General features: G+C 41.1%; 1 protein-coding gene across 1 annotated transcript in view; it reads left to right on the top strand.

Annotated features, from left to right (window-relative positions):
- Window positions 1-19634, top strand: part of ASRGL1 (asparaginase and isoaspartyl peptidase 1) — a 64136-nt gene that overhangs the window by 32243 nt on the left and 12259 nt on the right. The window contains exons 2-6 of the mRNA XM_075202601.1: window positions 2636-2715; window positions 4055-4246; window positions 12609-12751; window positions 17554-17708; window positions 19166-19284. Of these exons, the coding sequence (XP_075058702.1) occupies window positions 4057-4246; window positions 12609-12751; window positions 17554-17708; window positions 19166-19284 (607 nt within the window). The 5' untranslated portion in view covers window positions 2636-2715; window positions 4055-4056. The remainder of the gene's footprint in view (window positions 1-2635; window positions 2716-4054; window positions 4247-12608; window positions 12752-17553; window positions 17709-19165; window positions 19285-19634) is intronic.

Here is a 19634-nt window from a genome sequence, read left to right as displayed (position 1 = left end):
AAAAAAAAACAACAACAAATAACAGCAAAAATACAGAGAATCGGTGAGAAACAAAATAAAACCAACAATCTGTTTTTAGGGTACAGCACTCCTTCAAATCTACATGAGAAGGACTGAAAACCCATGGTCCGTCGTGTAGAGAGAAGGGACAGTGAACAAGATGACTTCTAGTGAGAAAAACACAATAAGGACGTATCAAGGCGGTGGAACAGAGGCCGGAGGCTTGGCGGTTCTTGTCACTATCGTCCACTCAGTAGTTGGGAGCTTCCTTGGTGGGGAGGGTGAGACCAGGGAGTCAGGATCTGAGCCTTGTGTCGCAGGGTTAGTGAGGGAGGATAGCGCAGGAAGTCCTAATGTCTCAAGAAGATGGACAGCGTCCGCCATTGTCCGGACCGAGTGGAGCTTGTTATTGTGCCAGAGGAGGATACGAAACGGAAATGCCCATCGGTATTGGGTGTTATCTCTGAGGATCGCTGTCACTGGTTTTAATGCACGCCTCTTGAGGAGGGTGATCAGGACAATGTCCTGATAGATTTGCAGGGAAGCATTATCGAATGAGATTGCGTCAGATTTCCGAGATTCCCGCAAGATCACCTCCTTAGTAGTGTAATAATGACATCTAAGGATGACATCCCGAGGCTGAGAAAGTTCCTGAGGGCGTAGAGCTCTATGTGCTCTGTCCAGGAGAAGATGGTCTTCTGGGGTAGCAGGAGTTATATGCGCAAAGAGTCTTTTCAGGTATTTTGGCCAAGGAGAGGTTGGTCTACTTTCTCAGGGATGCCTCTGATGCACAAATTATTGCGCCAAGCCCTGTTTTCCTCGTCTTCTTGCTGTTCCTGCAGGCGAGCCATATCCTGTTGGAGGCGGTGAACATCTGCCGCTGTGTCTCGATGGGAGGTGACGACTTTGTCCATTTTGGTTTCTAGGTGATCCATCCTATCCCCGATGTCATGCATCTCAGCTTTAAGAGAGCCTATCGCTTTTTGGACTTCAGCTTAGGACCCTGGCCCGCGGGCCATGCAGGACATCACAGTTTAGTCCATATTGCGGGTCACGTCAGATCAGAACTGCGCTTCGCTCCATAGAAATCCGGAATAAAAGCAGTAGAGAGGATGCTGTCAAATATATGGATTATATGGCTGTAGCAGTGATCAGAAGGTGTCATATCACAAATCGGCCACTAGATGGCAGCAGAGCCACAGTTAGAAATTCAGTCGGCTATCAGATAGGTACAAGCATACTTGCCAACTCTCGGGTCAGTCTCCCGGGCGAGCTGGCATTTCTCCCGCATCCTGGATTTCACCGAGAATCGCGTAATTTGACGCGATTCTCTGTGATTCACGCCATTTTGGAGGGAGGGGGCGAGGCGAGGCCAATCGCCTCATTTTGGCCCCTCCCCCCACAACGTGAATTACGGTTTTGCAGGGGGCGGGACCAAAATGAAGCGATTGGCCCCGCCCTGCCCCCTCCCACCCTCCAGTCGTGCCCCCTCTCCCGGGAGTTGGCATGTATGGGTACAAGTGTGTTCATCATCATCATCATCATCATCATCATCATCATCATTATCATCACCATTTATTTATATATACACACAAATATATATACCATTTGTATTCAGTCTGGGTTATCACAAGAAGCACTCACGTCAGCGAGATGTCGATGAACACAGGTAAGCCAGAGGAGATTTCTTAGTGAAGCTCAACCCCTCAGGTTACGCAGGAATCTACAGCCTCTCCCCCGCAGATGAACAGAGGCAGGAGAAGGGGGTCCCCTTCAAGGGCTGCAATCTACTACCTTTTTACTTGTTTGTAACTTTTTTAATAAAGAAAGTTTGCTTAAAAAATGAAATAGTTTTCAATAGAAGATTATATAATGATGAGTTTTTGGCGGTTCCCTGCACTTCCTCACATACCACTTTAGGTTTTTGCTCTCTCTTCCTATGTTTGTGCTATTTGTGTTTCTCAGTATAACATCAATGTGCACTTCTTCTTTACATGAAATAAAACATTTGGATTGAATGACAGAATTGTAAACTTTTATAATCTTTCTGGGCTCTGGTATAGTGCTTACTAAGAATGCAGTTTTACCTTATGATCTGAAGGCAATGCATGTTTTAATACAGGTAAGTAGAATAGCTCAGTGCATATATACAAGGGCATTTATGAAACAGAGTGGTGGTTCCTTAGTGCAAAGCCTCTTTTGACCCTCAATTTGCACAAGACTGCCTACATTTTCATGGTGGAGCATATGTCTGAAAAGCTAGATGACTGCATTTGCTCAGTCAGAGTACATTGCTAAGTACAGAGTAGGCACATTGGTGCACCTAATTATATGGAGCAATTCAGAAGCGAGACTTTTTTTTTGCAGAGAGTTTTTTTAAGTGGGGGGGGGGGGGGGGAATGGAGAGAGCACGCTTTTAACAGTGTTCCATTTCTATTTCATAACATGACTTGCATTTTGCACCAGATTAGAGCAGATGGTCTTCGTGTTTAATCTTGTATTTTATATGGGACCCCTTTTTTGCCTCTACAATGCATTCTCTAGGTACACTCAGAGCAATGTATTACATAGCTTCACACATACAAAAGTAGGATGATACCCAAATTTTCTATATTTTCTTTTCTATCCTCTACAGATCTCTCGCCATCTGTGTTGGTCCTCCTTACTAAGACTATTTCTGCCCTTTCATCTTGGATGTCCTCTCGCCAACTCAAGGTCAGTCTTTCAAAAATAGTGCTGGTGGTATTCCCAGTCAACAAAAGTTACCTACCTGACATTTCTATTTCTGTTGACATGACAATAAATCCTACCCCACAAACTTGCTGCCAAGTTGTGATACTTCATTCAAAACTATCCTTTGTTCCCCACATTCAAAATATATATAAATCCTGCTACATCCATCAAAAAAATATTTCCAGAATACGCACTTATCTCACTCAAGACACTGCAAACATGTCCCGCATTGACTATTGCAATACTATTGTTACTGGTCTTCCCCTGAATCAGACGCTCACCTCTACAATCTCTTTTTTTCTTTCAAATCATTTTTCCTCTTCTAATCTGATTTTGATATTTAAAATAACTATAATGGCACATCCTCTCTTGTTTTTTGTTGTTTTTTTTAATAAATCTTCCTAGAGGAGGAAAAGCAGCTGTTGTGAAGGAAGTGGCATGAGAAATGGGGCAGATCTAGAAAATTGCTATACCCCGGGCGATTTAGGGGGGGGGGGGGTTAGGCCCCGCCCCCGCCCCCTTTTTGCCATCAAAGGCTGCCGGCGGCTGCACAGTATGTGCAGGGCCGCTCGGCAGTGACAGTGTGCTGCCTGGCTGCTATGATTGTATGATTGTGTTTAAAACACAATCTTAGCAGCCGGTCAGCACACTGTCACTGCCAAACGGACCTGCACATACTGTGCAGCCGTTGGCAGCAAGTCCCTGCTAGGGGGGGCCCCCCTGGATCCGCCACTGCATGAGAACAAGACAGCCCAGCAGATTTATCGGTGCTGGTACACAAGATACTTCGTATGTTATTAATGTTGATAATTGTATATGAAGCGCTTAATATGTTGCGCATTAATAGATTAGTTACACAGATTTCAATCAATAGACATTTGCCTAAGTTTTTTTCAGTTTTTGCCTAAGGGAGCATTGATCCCTATGGAATCCGCTCGTTGTTGTTAGTTCACAAATAAGCCGGCAATGTAAAATAGTCTGTGCCATGTTAACACCGTACAGGGGAAACGCTCCTCCTCTAGCTCGTGAGAGCCAATCAGCTCAGAAGAGGATGATACAAGTCATTGCATTAGGAGGTGTTTTTCCTTCACTGTAATGGCAGGGAATCAGCACTTATGAATGCTGTGAAAGCAAAGTATTCAAGTGTTGGCATGACCCATCCAAGGATTAATAAGATGACATACCCTGCACCACTGGTGAATTATTATTAAATCAGCCATTTTGCCTATGACTACACTTTCCTGTCCTACATAAGTGTTAAGGTGATAGTAACTTAAACTGTACAGTGATTCTAAATATATATTCTACATTGTGCCTCTAGTAATGATGAAACCAGTTATTGTTGTCCATGGTGGTGCTGGAGTGATTCGGAAGGAAAAAGAAAGCGGCTATCTCTCTGGAGTTAAAAGAGCTGCTTTACGAGGTTATGATATCCTGAAACAAGGAGGCAATGCAGTGACTGCTGTAGAAGAAGCTGTGGTTGTGTTCGAAAATGATCCACATTTCAATGCAGGTGAATGTTTGCTCCTAAATTAATGATTAATGGAAGAAAATTTGATTCTTTATTTTGGTTAATAAATGAAGGGTCATATCTCTAATAACTGGGGCATAACTCTAGTACATGTAAGTAGATCCTGTCCCATTAATACAGGGAGCTGTAAATAAAATGCAGAAGTCCAGAAACTCCCACTTGTGTGAGAACATGTTCATGAAAAGTCTTTTAGCTATACGTGAAATGATATTTGTTTACCTTGCACAGTAGCTTATCTCAAACTGTCATATCAATTTTTCACTTTATTTTTTAGTATCATTCTCCATAGCCTAGTCAATGTTTATTCTAATACAACCCTCTCACCCCTCGTTAACCTACATTAACTTTCATGTTAGTTATCTATAGCTGTTGGTTGTCATGTCTCGAATCTAAAGCAGTTGAGGCGTGCGAGCAGATTGAAATTTCCAGGGGTGAGGTTCTAGACCCGACAAACTCGTTATACGAGTCTTGCGAGTAAATGTATCAAGATGAGATTTTTCCGGCGGGTTTGAAAAGTGGAGATGTTGCCTATAGCAACCAATCAGATTCTAGCTATCATTTTGTAGAATGTACTAAATAAATGATAGCTAGAATCTGATTGGTTTTTCAAACCTGCTGGAATGCTCTCAGCTTGATAAATTTGCCCATTGGAGTGGTATGATAACAGGCAAAACATGTGGCTGCTATTTGTCCTCTGCAGAATTTCATCAGAACATGAATTTCATCAGCCTTTCATTATTGCTGTCATCACTTTCGAATGTACTTAATCTGCAACAATATTGAGGTAGGTGATATGTGTCAAATTAAAATCCACATGAATGCGAGGAGCCAAGATTTTTCTTACCATGCCTGTCACTGTGTGCGGTACATAGGTGGGTTAATGCACCTCCTCACTTTCATATTACGCTGCCCTGTCTAGCTCTTTGGTATGGGCATTAGTGGGCATTAGTCTCTGCATGCAGGTTTCACAACAATGTCTGTGGGGACACAGGTGGTGTTGCTTGATGGTGTGGTGCAATAGTTGTTACAGTAAGTTTGGATGCCAGACATGGACGGGCTGGCCCAGGGGGCAGAGGGGCATCGGTCCCCCGGGCGGGCCGCTCAGTTTCAGAGCTGTTAGGGCCAGCGGGAAGGCCGGCTGCCCGCCCCTGGGATGCAAAATCACCTGATTTTGACCTGTGGCCGCATCTCATGACATGGGATGCGGCCGCGTCAGCGCACAGGCGACCGCATCGCGTGTCATGTGATGCGGACGCCTGTGCGCCCCCCGGGCTGAAATATGCCAGCCCCCGCCTGATGCCAGATCATCTCTTCAAAACTAACTCCTCATTTACAGTCCTTCACTCCAGAACATTTGTAATCAGTTGCAATAATAAAGTAAATATGTTCAGCTCCAGCCTCCTCCAGCACAGTACTTAAACAGTTAACATCGATATATTACTAAAACAGTCACATTTAAAATGGTGCCTAAATACACATACATTCTTTGTCAGCAGTGTCTCAGGGGTGACTATTCACATGTTTTGGCTCTGACACTTACTTGTTAGTTGTCAGGCGCCGCTCGGCGGCCGCCCGCCCGTCCGCATAGCGCATTTGGTTGCCTAGCAACCAGACGCGTCACTTCTCCTTCCGCCCGGTCGGCCAGCTACAGACCTGAAAGCGTTCCTGTTGCTATTACCAATACTGTGAAGGATGCTCCGCCCACAAGACGATCTTTTGTGGAACCACAATTACGACTCAAGGTATTGCGTTGGGCCCATTCGTCCTGTATCGCGGGTCACGCTGGCATAAAGAAGACCACATTCCTTCTCTGTCGTCGTTTCTGGTGGCCTACCATACGTGCTGATATACGGGACTTTATTGCAGCATGTACCTGTCACGAGCCGCGGCGGTACTCACAGCCGCCGCGGCTCGCTTCCTGTCGGTCCCAACGTCCCGGCCGTCACCATGACGACCGGGACGTCATTTCCTTCCAACTCCCGACCGTTGCCAAGGCAACGGTCGGACGCTTCCTCAGTGCCGTGTCCTGGCAGCCAGGCGCGCATGCGCTCTAGGGACAATCAGGCAGATTTAGCCTGTGGCTGAATTAGCAGGCATTAGCCTGCAGGTGTGGATTTCAGGGCTAAGCCCTGATTGGTCTTGCTAGGTGCTGGCAATTAGCCTACAAGTGTGGCCTTGTCTAGGGGCAGGTTCTGATTGGTTGTGGGTTGTATTTAAGGCAATGAGGTCTGCTGCCTCATTGCCGGTTATAGCTTCTGTGCTCCAGTCTGCTGACCTGCTTGTTCCAGTTCCTGTTCCTGTATCTACGTTTTGACTTCCCGTGTATGACCCTTGGCTTCGTATTTGACTTCGCTTGTGTTTCCTGTGACCCTGATCCTTGGCTCGTTTACCCGTTCTGCTACTTTGCCGGTGACCTCTGACCTCAGCTTGTTCATTGTTACTGTTACCTGCTGCCGACCTTTTGACCTCTGCGTGGACCTGACTCTTCTTGCCTGGGTTCTCCCCAGCCGGTACACACTTCACGACCCTCTGTCAGTCTGCAGCCCAGTCTGTCCCCACCATCAGGGGCTCCAGTGAACACCTGACTGGCAGAGTAGACTCCGGGTTGTGTTGTGCCGGCTGGAGGGGTTCCTAACAGTACCATTTGTGCCCAACACAAAACTTCCAGGAAGGTCCCTGCTGGGTTGCTCCAACCCCTGCCTACACCTGATGCTCCCTGGGAGAGTATAGCCATGGATTTTATTACTGACCTTCCCTGCAGTTCTGGATTTAATACCATCTGGGTTGTCATTGACCGATTTTCTAAAATGGTGCACTTCATTCCTCTTTCAGGTCTACCTTCGGCCAGTCACTTAGCCGACACATTTATCAAGGAGATCTTCAGACTTCATGGTTGCCCTAAGGAAATTATCTCTGACAGGGGAGTGCAATTCATCTCCCGGTTCTGGAGGGCCTTCTGTAAAAAACTGGGTACGGAGTTAAAATTCTCATCGGGATATCACCCCCAGACCAATGGCCAGACCGAGCGGATCAACCAGGATTTAGAGACTTTTCTTCGTTGCTTTACCTCTGATAATCAAAGCAGATGGTCACAATTCCTTCCCTGGGCAGAATTCTCACACAATCACCATGTCCATGAATCTACCTGGTTTTCTCCATTCTTTATTGTGACCGGGATGCATCCTATTATCCCAGATCCGTTTCCAAATTCTTCCTCCTCAGTTCCGGCGGTGGACTCACTCTATCGAGAATTCTCTCTCATTTGGGCCACAACCAAAGCAGCTCTGAAAAAAGCATCACAGCACCATAAGACCTTTGCAGATCGCCACCGAAGAGCTACTCCTCTATTGAAGGTAGGGGATCAAGTATGGCTTTCCACTAAAGATTTAAAACTCAAAGTACCATCTATGAAAATGGCTCCACGTTTTATTGGTCCTTACATCATCTCACAAGTTATTAATCCTGTGTGTGTAAAGCTACCTGCTTCTTTACGATGTCATAATACTTTTCATGTGTCCCTACTCCGGCCATTGGTGCTTAACAGGTTCTTTGTACCTCCATCTCGACCTCCTCCAGTTCAAACCTCCTCTGGAACAGAGTTTGAGATCAGCCGGATTCTGGATGTCCGCATTCGCTATGGGCGACAACAGTTCCTTGTGCACTGGAAGGGATTTGGTCCGGAAGAAAGATCGTGGGTGGATAAACCGGACCTTCATGCTCCTCAGTTACTCAAGAGATTCCTCCAAACAAGGGGAGAAGGAGGAGGGCATACTGTCAGGCGCCGCTCGGCGGCCGCCCGCCCGTCCGCATAGCGCATCTGGTTGCTAGGCGTCACTTCCCCTTCCGCCCCGCCGGCCAGCTACAGATCTGAAAGCGTTCCCGTTGCTAGACAACGGGACGCTGCATGAAGATAGCGCTACGGCGCTAAAGGATGACAAGCGCTACGGCGCTGGAGCTATGACAGCACTATTAGTGCTGAGGGCATTGGCTAGCAGCACTATTTAAGCCTCTCTGACCCCACCTCCTGTGCCAGAGTTTCAGGTCCTTTCCTGTCCTCCAGCGTTCCAGTGTTCCTGTGATTATCTGTTTCCTGACCTTTTCCTTCCTCCAGTTTATTGCCTTTTGCCTGTGACCTTTGTGACCCGGATTGCCTTAACTACCCTTTTGGATCTCCCTTTTGTACCTCGCTGTCAGAACGTTATCGACCCGGCTTGACTCACTACCCCTTCGGATTCTCCTTGTGTACCTGCATTGCCCGCACCGTTGCCGAACCGGCCTGTCTGACATTCCTCTCGTACTTCGCTATCTGACTCGTGGAAGGACCGCGACCTGCGTGTTTCCTGCAGCTAAGTCCATACCTCCTTGCGGAAGTCCCTGGTGAACACCAGGGGCACGTTAGACTCCGCACCTTTCTCCGAGTAGTGCCAACGATAGCAGGTATGCTATACTAGTCGTGACATTAGTGTTCTCAGCCCTGCTCATCCCTTCTCTGGGGCAACACATTGGGCTATAACACATTGGGCCTGATTCATTTAGGAAAGTAAGGCAAAAAAAGCAGTAAATTTGCTCCTAGACAGACCATGTTACAATGTAAGGGGTGCAAATTAGTTTATTATTTTGCATACAAGTTAAATACTGTCTGTTTTTTCATGTAGCACATAAATAATAACTTTGTTTTTTACACTGAAATTTAAAGTTGATCTAGGACATACCTTTCCCCATCTATAGATCGGTCCCCAAATTTTAAACTTACCTCCCCCATTCAATGCAACATTGTTTTGCCAAGTTGCAAAGTTACCTCCCCCCTCCTTTTTTTGTTTACTTTCCTTAATGAATAGGGCCAATTGTCTCTGCCCCTCCTGGAATTCTCACACTTACTCAAATTTGCGCAGGCACTGACAGCCTCTCTGTCCAGTGCACCCTCAGACTTGATTGGTGACACTCTCACTAGTGTCCTCTTGCAGCCTTTTCACTCACTGCTTGTGCTATAATACCCTCTCTGGTGTCCTCTCTGCCGCTCTCTGGGTCACATTAAATATTGGTTTACTTTATCTAGCAGCAACCCTCTCCATAGGGTATGTTTAAATACTCTACCCTCTCTAGAAACGGGGTGGACTTATTCATGTCCGAATGCAGCTTGCAGATAAAAGAAAGAGCACAAAACTCCAACATTTTTCCACCTGTGTTCAAGTTTAAGCGAATCTCAAAATTCTTTTCGATTTGAATTTGGGGCTCTGCGTAAACGTTACGTGCTGAATGTTAACAGTATATGCACAAGCATATGTGCAATATAAGGTTACATCAGAACACATAAACTGATATTATAAAATAAAAGAACAAATCTTAACAGTATAATCATTATAAAAAATATAGTTGGTATAAAAAAAGGACACCCCCCCCCCCATGAAATGCATTAATCAAGATGTTCCCTATGCGTAAAGCATTTTTATGGTCTATCTTAATTGCATACACATGTTCTGTGCTACCTAGTGTACTTTTCCAAATTAAAGACTATGCTGTGACAGTTAATCACTATCAGTTGGCACTTACACCTGCCTTGTAGATGGTGCAAATGATATGGTTGTCCGCCCTTTCCCTTCCCCTTAAAGTTGTAGGCAGCTGTGTCATTTGCGTTCAGATATGAATTGCATGCAATGGCGTGTAAGGTCAGTTTCAGCGCATGCGCAGAGCTATTTCATACAAGATATGGCGAGCAAACGTTCTTATATTCGAACGTGAAACAGGCTTGGGGACTCTGACAGATCCTCAATGCTGCCACTATTGTTTGGCTCCTCACTGGTTTAGCAGCTAACCTTCTTTTTATTTGGGGGTAAATGTATCAAGCTGCAAGTTTCTGGCAGGTTTGAAAAGTGGAGAGGTTGCTTATAGCAACCAATAAGATTCCAGCTATCCTTTTATTTAGTACATTATTCAAAATGATAGCTATAATCTAGTAGTGGTAGGCAACATTTCCGTTTTTCAGACCCATCGGAAACTCGCCGCTTCATATATTTACCCCTGGGTATCATCATCCTCCACCTCCTCCCTCTTCTCCCTTCTTGTGACTCTGAATTTCTGGACTCCTTCCCTAGTTTATATCTTGTTTATATGCAGCCAACGTTTAAGGTAATTTCTCAAATCTGTTCCATTTCACTCCTATATTCTGTCACAATAGATCTCGTGGCAGCAGGCCTTGGTCCCACTCCCATATTTTCCTAGGGATCCTCCTCCCCGCTGTCCTGGGTCCCTGGCTGTCACTATCTCGCCACACACTGTGTTGGTCTTCTTGAACAAATGAAACAAACAAGCTTTTATACATGATGCTCCTCCCCCAGCCTTAGCTTGATGGACAGGTGACACACCCACCTTCTCTTTAAAAGAAAACACCCATCACTGGCTCTGTTTGCACAACCAGACACGTCCTGTCTGTTTGCTGAGAGGAAAGATTTCAGACCATGTAAGTTTAACCAAATTTAAACTATTGCTTTTCATACATAAGTATGTGTGCACAAATGTTTTACTCTACTTCCCTGCTTTCTCTGCATATTTGCATATTGCCAGCTAAATGCTTCCTTTTGATACTATATATATATATATATATATGTATGTATGTATGTATGTATGTGTATATGTATGTTCTTTAATAGACACGTTATGCTGTCCTGTTTCTGACAAGCTGAAATTGATAGTGCATCCATTGGGTGGCCTGTGTACTGTGATGTTTTGTACAGTACATTGCTGTCAATCTTTGGTCCCTGAAAGTCTCTGCCACCAAGCCTGTGTGTGTCATGCCTTGAAACATTATTACATTGGGGTGGTGGCACTGCATTATAATAAAATAAATACTGTAAAACCATGCAGCATGCTCCATCCTCAAACCTTTATCCATCACCAGTGATAGATAGTTTGGTCTTCCTCTGCTTAAGTGAACACAATTCTTGGGCTGGTCATCGCAAGGCTGGTGCCCCTATGGACAGAGAACTGCTCCTACTCATGCATGAGAAGCACTGGGATTCTTCACTCCTCCCTTTATGTTGAACGGAGTTTCAAGCTTCCATTATAGCAGCCAAGGACTTCCAAAAGCTGTAGGTAATCGCTCTATATAGGGTTTTATATTTATGACTGCTGTTTATATTCTAACAGTGCCAGATGATTATCTAGTTATATTACTAATGTGCAGTGCCAGTATATGGTTTGCTGTTTCTTTTGGATGTTAAATCATTATTTTGTTAATTGTTTTTATTTTATATTTTTTTTATTTACATCACATTTGTTTCTAACAAAAAGGAATAAAAAGGGAAACCGAATAAGCGCTGCTCCTCTTTTAAATCTTTTTTTTTTTCTCACTTGTTAGAAGGTTTAGCACACCTTTTATGAGCAGCGGCTACTCAGTGTTTTCAGTTATCTGATTCGGTTTTATAAGCACCTAAATACATTCTTCTGCATTATGTTATAAGCTGTACTGAGCTCACAACACAGAAAGGACACCTGGACAGTGCATTTTTATATGAGCACCACCTGCCATTTAAAATCCATATCACATGCCTAATGCAGAATGCTCACTCATGATACCTTTTCTTGATATATTTTTTTTTTTTTCTGATGTGGTGGTGGGGATTACATTCTATACCACAGAATCACAGTTTGTCAGGCTGAACGTATACAAAAGAGAACACGTCTATATGCGGGAAAAAGTGTGAAATGTAAAAGTGCATATCTTCCATGATTTTCCTACATTTTATAATTATAGCAATCCCAAATATAAATTGTATGTTCTCAAGGTCTGAGACAGTTGTAGGGTGCATTAGAAAAGTTATATATTAATTTCAGAAGGTTTTTTTTTTTTTTTTTATTCCACTGATACTGTTCCACGACTGCACAACAGTACAAAACACTTGCACAAGCCCTCATACAGGATGTTACTGTTCCAGTATATGTCTGTGTATTGTGCAGGATATTCACATGTTTCAGTGTGGTGCAGAATGGTGGTTTTATTTTTTAATTTTTTTCCAGTAAAGAATTACATATTATGAAACTGCAATAAGCATTTATAGGACAACGGCTTTCAAAACAAATACTTGTAGTAAAACGAAGCTCATTAACCCCAGATTACTATTTATGTGTTTTATTGTTTGTTTAGTTTTAGGTTTGTGGGTTTTTTTTGTTTTTTTTAACATTTACGTAATTCCTTTTATGTGTACCTATGAAATTTGATGTCAAACATGTTTTGTTTATACCGTGCTCTAGATTTTTAGATTAGTGATAATGGATATGATTTTCTTTCACTAAAACATATTCCAGAATTCAGGCTTTTGTGTACTATCCTTACAATTTGTTTCCCTAGGCTATGGCTCTGTTTTGAATGAAGATGGAGAAGTTGAGATGGATGCTATTATCATGGATGGCAGGGATTTAACCTCAGGAGCTGTCTCTGCAGTCAAATGTATTGCTAACCCAATAAAACTAGCCCGTCTTGTAATGGAAAAGGTATTTCAATTACAATATATAAGGGATGTATTATTATATCTTTCAGCCTTTTAGAAATTGTTGATGTTTACTGAAATATAACATTATAGTGCAGAACTTGTATTAATATATGTATAAACTCCTGTAAACAATATCTGTGTAAATAGTGACTGCTGATGTCGTTGCTTATAATTGGTGATTTCTGATGTCATCACATTAGTTGTCCTTAGGAAAAGTTTTGGGTATTATAAGGAATAATGCACCTCCTACTGTAAATTATTTAGGACAAGTTGCCTCTGATTTCTGTGACCTGTATAAAAGTACTCGTCCTACAGCCCTGTGTTTATTATGGTCACAAAACTCCTCAATGACTTCTAATATCAATATAATTTACAGTAGGAAGTGTACGATTCCTCATATATTCTTGTAATTTATGTATTTGTGATACATAGTTATTTTATAAATGTTTGGCTACGTGGTTAGCACTTCTGCCTTACAGCACTGGGGTCATGAGTTCAATTCCCGACCATGGCCTTATATGTAAGGAGTTTGTATGTTCTCCCCGTGTTTGCGTGGGTTTCCTCCGGGTGCTCCGGTTTCCTCCCACACTCTTAAAATCATACTGGTAGGTTAATTGGCTGCTCACAAATTGACACTAGTCTGTGTGTCTGTCTGACTCTTTGTGTACGTGTTTTAGGGAATTTAGACTCTAAGCCACAATGGGGCAGGGACTGATGTGAGTGAGTTCTCTGTACATCGCTGCGGAATTAGTGGCGCTATATAAATAAATGGTAATAATAGTAATAATATCTCTGCTTCAGTTTTCATTCAAAAGCCATTATTTTAGGTATGTCAAGCATTCTACTGTCTTGGTGATGATTTGGTTAATAGTGTGATTTTATTTTTCGGAACACCTTGTCTCAACAGAGGAAGAAAAACCAAGGTATTAATGACATCTAACAGTTTAACAAATGTCTTTGAAATTACATTTTATATTCAGTAAGAGAGTGCTTTGGGAAATTAATTTGCAGAAATATTGTTTGAAGCCAGATTGGCCCTCAGCAGGTTGTGACTTTAGGACTAATCAGTGGTTGAGTTATATGGACTGTGACCATCTCAGAATTCGATGAAGATCTCCACAGTTATCAAGGTTGGAAGACCGTTATCAGGAGCACTTACACAAGCCATTTTATTGACTGATATTGGTGGAAGGGTGACATTGATCTCCTTTCCTTTGTTCCCTCCCATATGTGCATAACATAACATGAAACTTTTATGTCTCCTAAGGTTAAGTCCTGTAAGTTCTGATTTCACTTGTGTTACCTTCACCAACAGACATCTTTTTGAAAGGGCTTTTTTAACAAATGTTTGTCTATGAGGGTCAGTACAGTCCAATATTTAACTCCTTTGCGAATATGAGAACAAAACATGTTTAAGAACCTTCACAAACTGGTCTATAGAAGGCAGAAATTAAAGAGGAATGGGAAAGGTCAACCAAAGTTTGGGCTTTAATCTTTCATTTATTTAAGTGTTAGTTATGTAGTAAACATTTTATTTGATATATAAGTAAATCTGTGGCACCTTTTTTTGCCAGTCTGTTCACCAGCTACCTTAGAGATAAATTTATATTTTCTCATTCCTTATTCTCAAAAATTGCTACCTGTGCATGATGTTTTATCAATAGATTTTGTTGATGATGCTAACCAGTTTTAACCCTAAATCCAATGCAGATGGCACTTTATTGTAGAAACAGACAGAAACTTTCTTCTTAGATATGAAAGTTATATTCTCCAAAATTTATTGAATCATTACCAATTTTACCAATACCACAGTGTCACAGTGCTGGCTGCTCCCAGGAGAGAACCACTTGTTTGGGGTAGTTATCAGAGACACACTACGTTCGGCCAAGTTGCTTAGTCCTGAGAGAAGTGGTAGTTAGGTACAAGCTGAAGTCAAAGGATTGTAAAAAGTAGAACTGTGATGGACAAAGTCGAGTTAGAAGAATTTTAGAAGGTAGAACCATGATGTACAGTCCAACAAAACAAGTCTTCTTCAAAGCACCAGCACAGAAATCCAAAGCAAAACTTTGCTCCTGTAAAAGTTTGGTAGAACTGAGGGACTTATAAAAGCTACAAACAGGTGAGGTAAATTCTTCTGATTGAATTGACCTTTTCACTGAAGGGCTGATTGCAGAGTAGGAAAAGCTGTGCAGCTGTCCTCTGGAGCTAGTGTTGTGAATCCTCACATGTTCTACTTGGAGAAAATCTGAAGAATGTTGAAGATTGAAGTAATGAAGAGTGATGATATCCTTCTCATGTTTTATCTGGTGCCCTAGTAAAAACACAAAGATGATACTGGTCCAACTTTTGATTCTGATTTTATTGTTTAATCTCTGACTTAAAAAGGCTGTTTGCAAATTTTGGTCTACTATTAAATCTGATAAATTATTTGGTGCCCATACAAAAGGCAAACCTATCTGCATGCTCACAAATGGATTTAATAAACATTAAAAATTGATACAGGCTGATCATGTAGCAAAATATCACACTCAACCTTTTAATTTTTCCTCTAAGACAGGCTGTTACAAATGTTTTAATTGCATATCTTGTAACAGAATTGATCAACATTTTTTAGGAAACAAATTTTTATGCAATAATATTTGATGTGCAGTTCAGATTTTTGTGTTTTTCCTTAAGTGCCCCATGCTGAACTTTGTTAGTGAGACTACAAGGCATTTTAGTGACTATAAATCAGGCATTTCTTTGCACCCCTAACTTAATGGAGGGTTAAAAGAAAAATTAGAGATGATCTGAGTCCTGTTGCTTTGCACTATTTAGATGAAGGTCATCCTGCTAATCTGCAAAGAGGTGAGGTAATTGAACATATTCTGTAATCACCCCAAGGAGAAGATAGATTTAAACGTCTTGTACAGGGGTTCTTGAAATATTACTTTGCAAACTATACATTTCTCCCTTAAACGTTTTCTAGATAAACGATAAAACTATTTCTTTTAATCAATAATAGATTTTGTTCCTTAAATGATTTCTAGATGAAATCAATTTATACTGAGTCTATGAATATTCATACAATTTACCATTAACTGTTTAGCATGCTATGATTGGTGTCTGAAATGGGGGGGGGGGGGGGAATACAAGTAGTGAACAAATGTAAAGCTAATATAAAGTCACTTTAGCCACATGCTGCCAGTATACCTGGTATGCTTCATTGCAGCGAGTCTACCAGTCTCTGGAATTGGGTAGGAGGAATGCAGAACCACTTCTACAAGAACATCACTCAACTGAGGCACTATCTTGTGTAGTTTGAAAATATGACAAAATATGCTCAACATGGAGTGAAGCTAATCATTTTGTATCATTAAGTAGCTGTTGGCTGCTATGGGGATGACTGTACCAAAACCATGCAAGGAAAATGCACCCCACAACATTACAGAACCACCATTACCTTTCATTGTTGAAAATAAGCTTTGGTGTTGTAGAGGTTCTTTTTTAGGTTGGTGCAAAATGTGCCCTTGCCCATTTTTCGAGAAGGATGATTAATCGGACCACTGCTCTGTAGTCTATTGCTTGTGCTTTTTGCTCCACAGAACTAGCAGACTTGCATTGGCAGGTGTTTTCATCAACCATTTTTAGTTAAATTGGTTACTTTTTGAAACTAGCAGTCATTTTTTTCCCTTGGAGCTCCATGCTGAATGGCCCTAGACACTCATAATTGTAAAACAATAGCAAGTTGAGCTGTCTCGGTCACTATAGCTCCTACCAATCATCCTCATCCTCATATTTTTTTTTATTATTATTTCTTTTACAAAATATCTGTTTTTGTTTATGAATTATGAATTAATTATAATTAAATTATTAAAACATTTTTGTATACTATGTAGCATGTCTTAATATCTAGGTGGTGCAATGGCATCTCATAATGACACACTTCCAGAGCATGCCATTAATTTGATTGGATCATGAGCCAAGGGGCTGAATCGTGGGATTAGTATGTACTTTCTATTATGTTTTGTCTTTTAATTTGTTGGTCTGATCTTGTTATATTCTGGTCCTGATAAAGCTGTGGTCACCACCGTAAAGCAACATTAAGGGGGGGAATTCAATTGGCAAAAAGTAACGCGGCCTGCGCACTATTACTGTTATTACGGTAGTTTAGATGCGGCGATAATAGGTCAACGGTAATAGGTTTTACGTGGCGGTATTTTGGGGCAAATTGAATTCCCTCCTGTGTGTGTGTAAAAAGAAGACTGGTGTGTGGACTGAATATCTAACATTGTTTATTTATATGAGCAACCTGTTTTCTCACTTCAGGTGTCAATATAATGCATACACCTATAGTGCATCTAGATTACTATTTCAGTATTCTCTCTCTCTCTCATATTCACAGCAACAGGCCCTTCTGCAATGCTATACATGCATTTGGTGACATCTAGTGGACATTTTCTATGTCTTGTGTATAGGGCTATCAGTTTCACAACAATATTTTCTAGAATTCAGATGTCAGAAATAATGGTGATGGATATAGTATGATCTTTCTGTAGTATTTGCCACATGTGACGGGTGTATCTATTTTCCAGTTAAAAAATATGAAGTCTTATTATGTTTGCCCATTTTTTATGAATCTGTCTACAAAATCAACCTATGATTACATTATGTGCAATCATATGTTGTATCTAAGAATTGTGTTCTATTTAACTGTGCTTCAGCATCGTTCCCTATAACTGGGTGATGTTACTGATATCAGGGGACATATTGTAACCACATTTGTGCCCTTTGGTTTACTTTGCCTCTAATTTATTTATCCAGACAGATCACATACTTTTAACGTGTAAAGGAGCCTCTTTATTTGCAAAGGCACAAGGCATTCCAGAAGTTCCTGGTGAACAACTTATCACCGAGTTCTCCAGAGAAAGATGGAAGAAAAATCTGAAGTCTGCTTCAAATCCAGTTGCATGTCAATTGTAAGATTGTTTTGTTTTATGTTTCAAATAAACCAAATCCATGATGATCATAATAGCGGTGTTTAATCAGGAAGTCAGATAGAAGTGTCTTACTGAACATGGCTACATTTCATTTAAAGTCACTGCAACATCCCAAATTACTGACTAGGATCAATAACTAAATTGTCCTTTAACTAGCAGTGCATGCTGTGGCAGACATTTTATTTATTTAACTATTTCATCGCCAACAAAAATGGGTGACGAGTAAATTATTCCCATTAAAGTAGAAATGTATTTGCTCTTTGTATAGATAGCGTTAGGTCAGTGACTTCTCACAATTGCAGACATCAATTATTATGTATTACCATTTAAGATACAGCTAGCTAACTTTTACATGGGATGCTTTTATTTTTTTTTTAAATGTTTAATTACAATATGTATTTTTTTTTTCTTTTAGTGAGCATTTGTATGTGAATGTCATGTGGCTTGTCAAATAACTTGGGTACCTCCTTCATGCATAATAATCTAAATAGTTATTTTAGTACAGTCCTTATGCCTCTCACAAGATATAGATGAGCAATTACATCATGGTGGTGTGATATTATTCTAGACACAACTAAGTGGTGAAAAGTATAAAGCTGGAATACTTTATGTATGACTATCTGTACCTTTTTCTATGTCTACTATTAAAATCTTTTGAGTATTTTTTTGCACCCATTTTTGTGAATATGGGATTCCAGCTTGGAGTAGCATCCCAACAGATTATTTTTGGATACATGCATGCAGCTCTAATAAATAAATATAGTGCGTGTGTAAGTATGTATGTGTGTATGTGTATATATATATATATATATATATATATATATATATTATGTATACATACACACACGCACGCACGCATACATACACTCTTTTTGGCACATTTATCAAGAATGTTACCATTTCATCAAATTTTCCATCCTGAATGAGAGTAGGAAATCTAGTATTTGATAACTATTATATTTTATATGCATACTGTGCAATATAAGTGAAATACAAGAAAAATATTTTTGTATGTGAATGTTCTAAAGTGCCAGGTCACATTTGATCAGTGTTTTGTTCTTGTTTTTTGTAACCCTTAAATCATCCATTCTGTGGTTGCATACTGTGTGGATGATTTTGAGTTGACCCCAAATCCAAGACCAGGGTGCAAAATGTGTGCCTGGGGGAAAAACATGAGCTGTGTAGTGTAACAATTGAGGTGGCCCTGTATACATAAAAATACACTCTTGCAAAAAAACACACCCTTTGCAAATGTTTTTTGTTTTGCAAATCTTCCTAGATGTGTGAGTTGCCCACTCCAGCTGGCTGCTTGCACATATAGATTTTTACGCAATATAATTTTACCAGTTTTCTATTGTCTGACGTTAGGAGGCACATGTAAAAAAAATGTAAATATTAAAAAAAATTAAAAACCTGAATTTTTTCTTTATTTGCAGTGGTTTGGGAACAGTTGGGGCTGTTGCTGTTGACACTCAAGGAAATGTGGCTTCAGCAACATCTACCGGTGGAATCATTAATAAAATGGCTGGACGTGTTGGCGATACAGCGTGTATAGGTGAGCGCAAACTTTCAAGCTAACAGTGTGCATTTCTTGAAAGAATGGACAGAATAGAAAGAACAAAGGGAACAAAAGGCTATTCAAGCCAAAATAATATATTACATGGTAAGGGGAAGGGGGGGGATATTACCATAAACGTTTTGTGGAATCCTCATCCTGTCATCCAGAAAGCAGCATGCAAGTTAGAAAAAAATGGAAATGTTTGTATCTATTGTGGCAAGAGCCCGCTACTGCTGAAGCACACACGAACAACTTCTTCCTCTTTATGTAGTTTTATTGTCAGGATGGTAAATGTTTTGACACCGTACAGATTTCATAGCAATTCTGGAGACCCTAAATGCTAGCTA

Source organism: Mixophyes fleayi, chromosome 3, assembly GCF_038048845.1.
Source record: "Mixophyes fleayi isolate aMixFle1 chromosome 3, aMixFle1.hap1, whole genome shotgun sequence".
NCBI classification, from domain to species: Eukaryota; Metazoa; Chordata; class Amphibia; order Anura; family Limnodynastidae; genus Mixophyes; species Mixophyes fleayi.
This window is presented reverse-complemented; position numbering and strand designations above follow the sequence as displayed.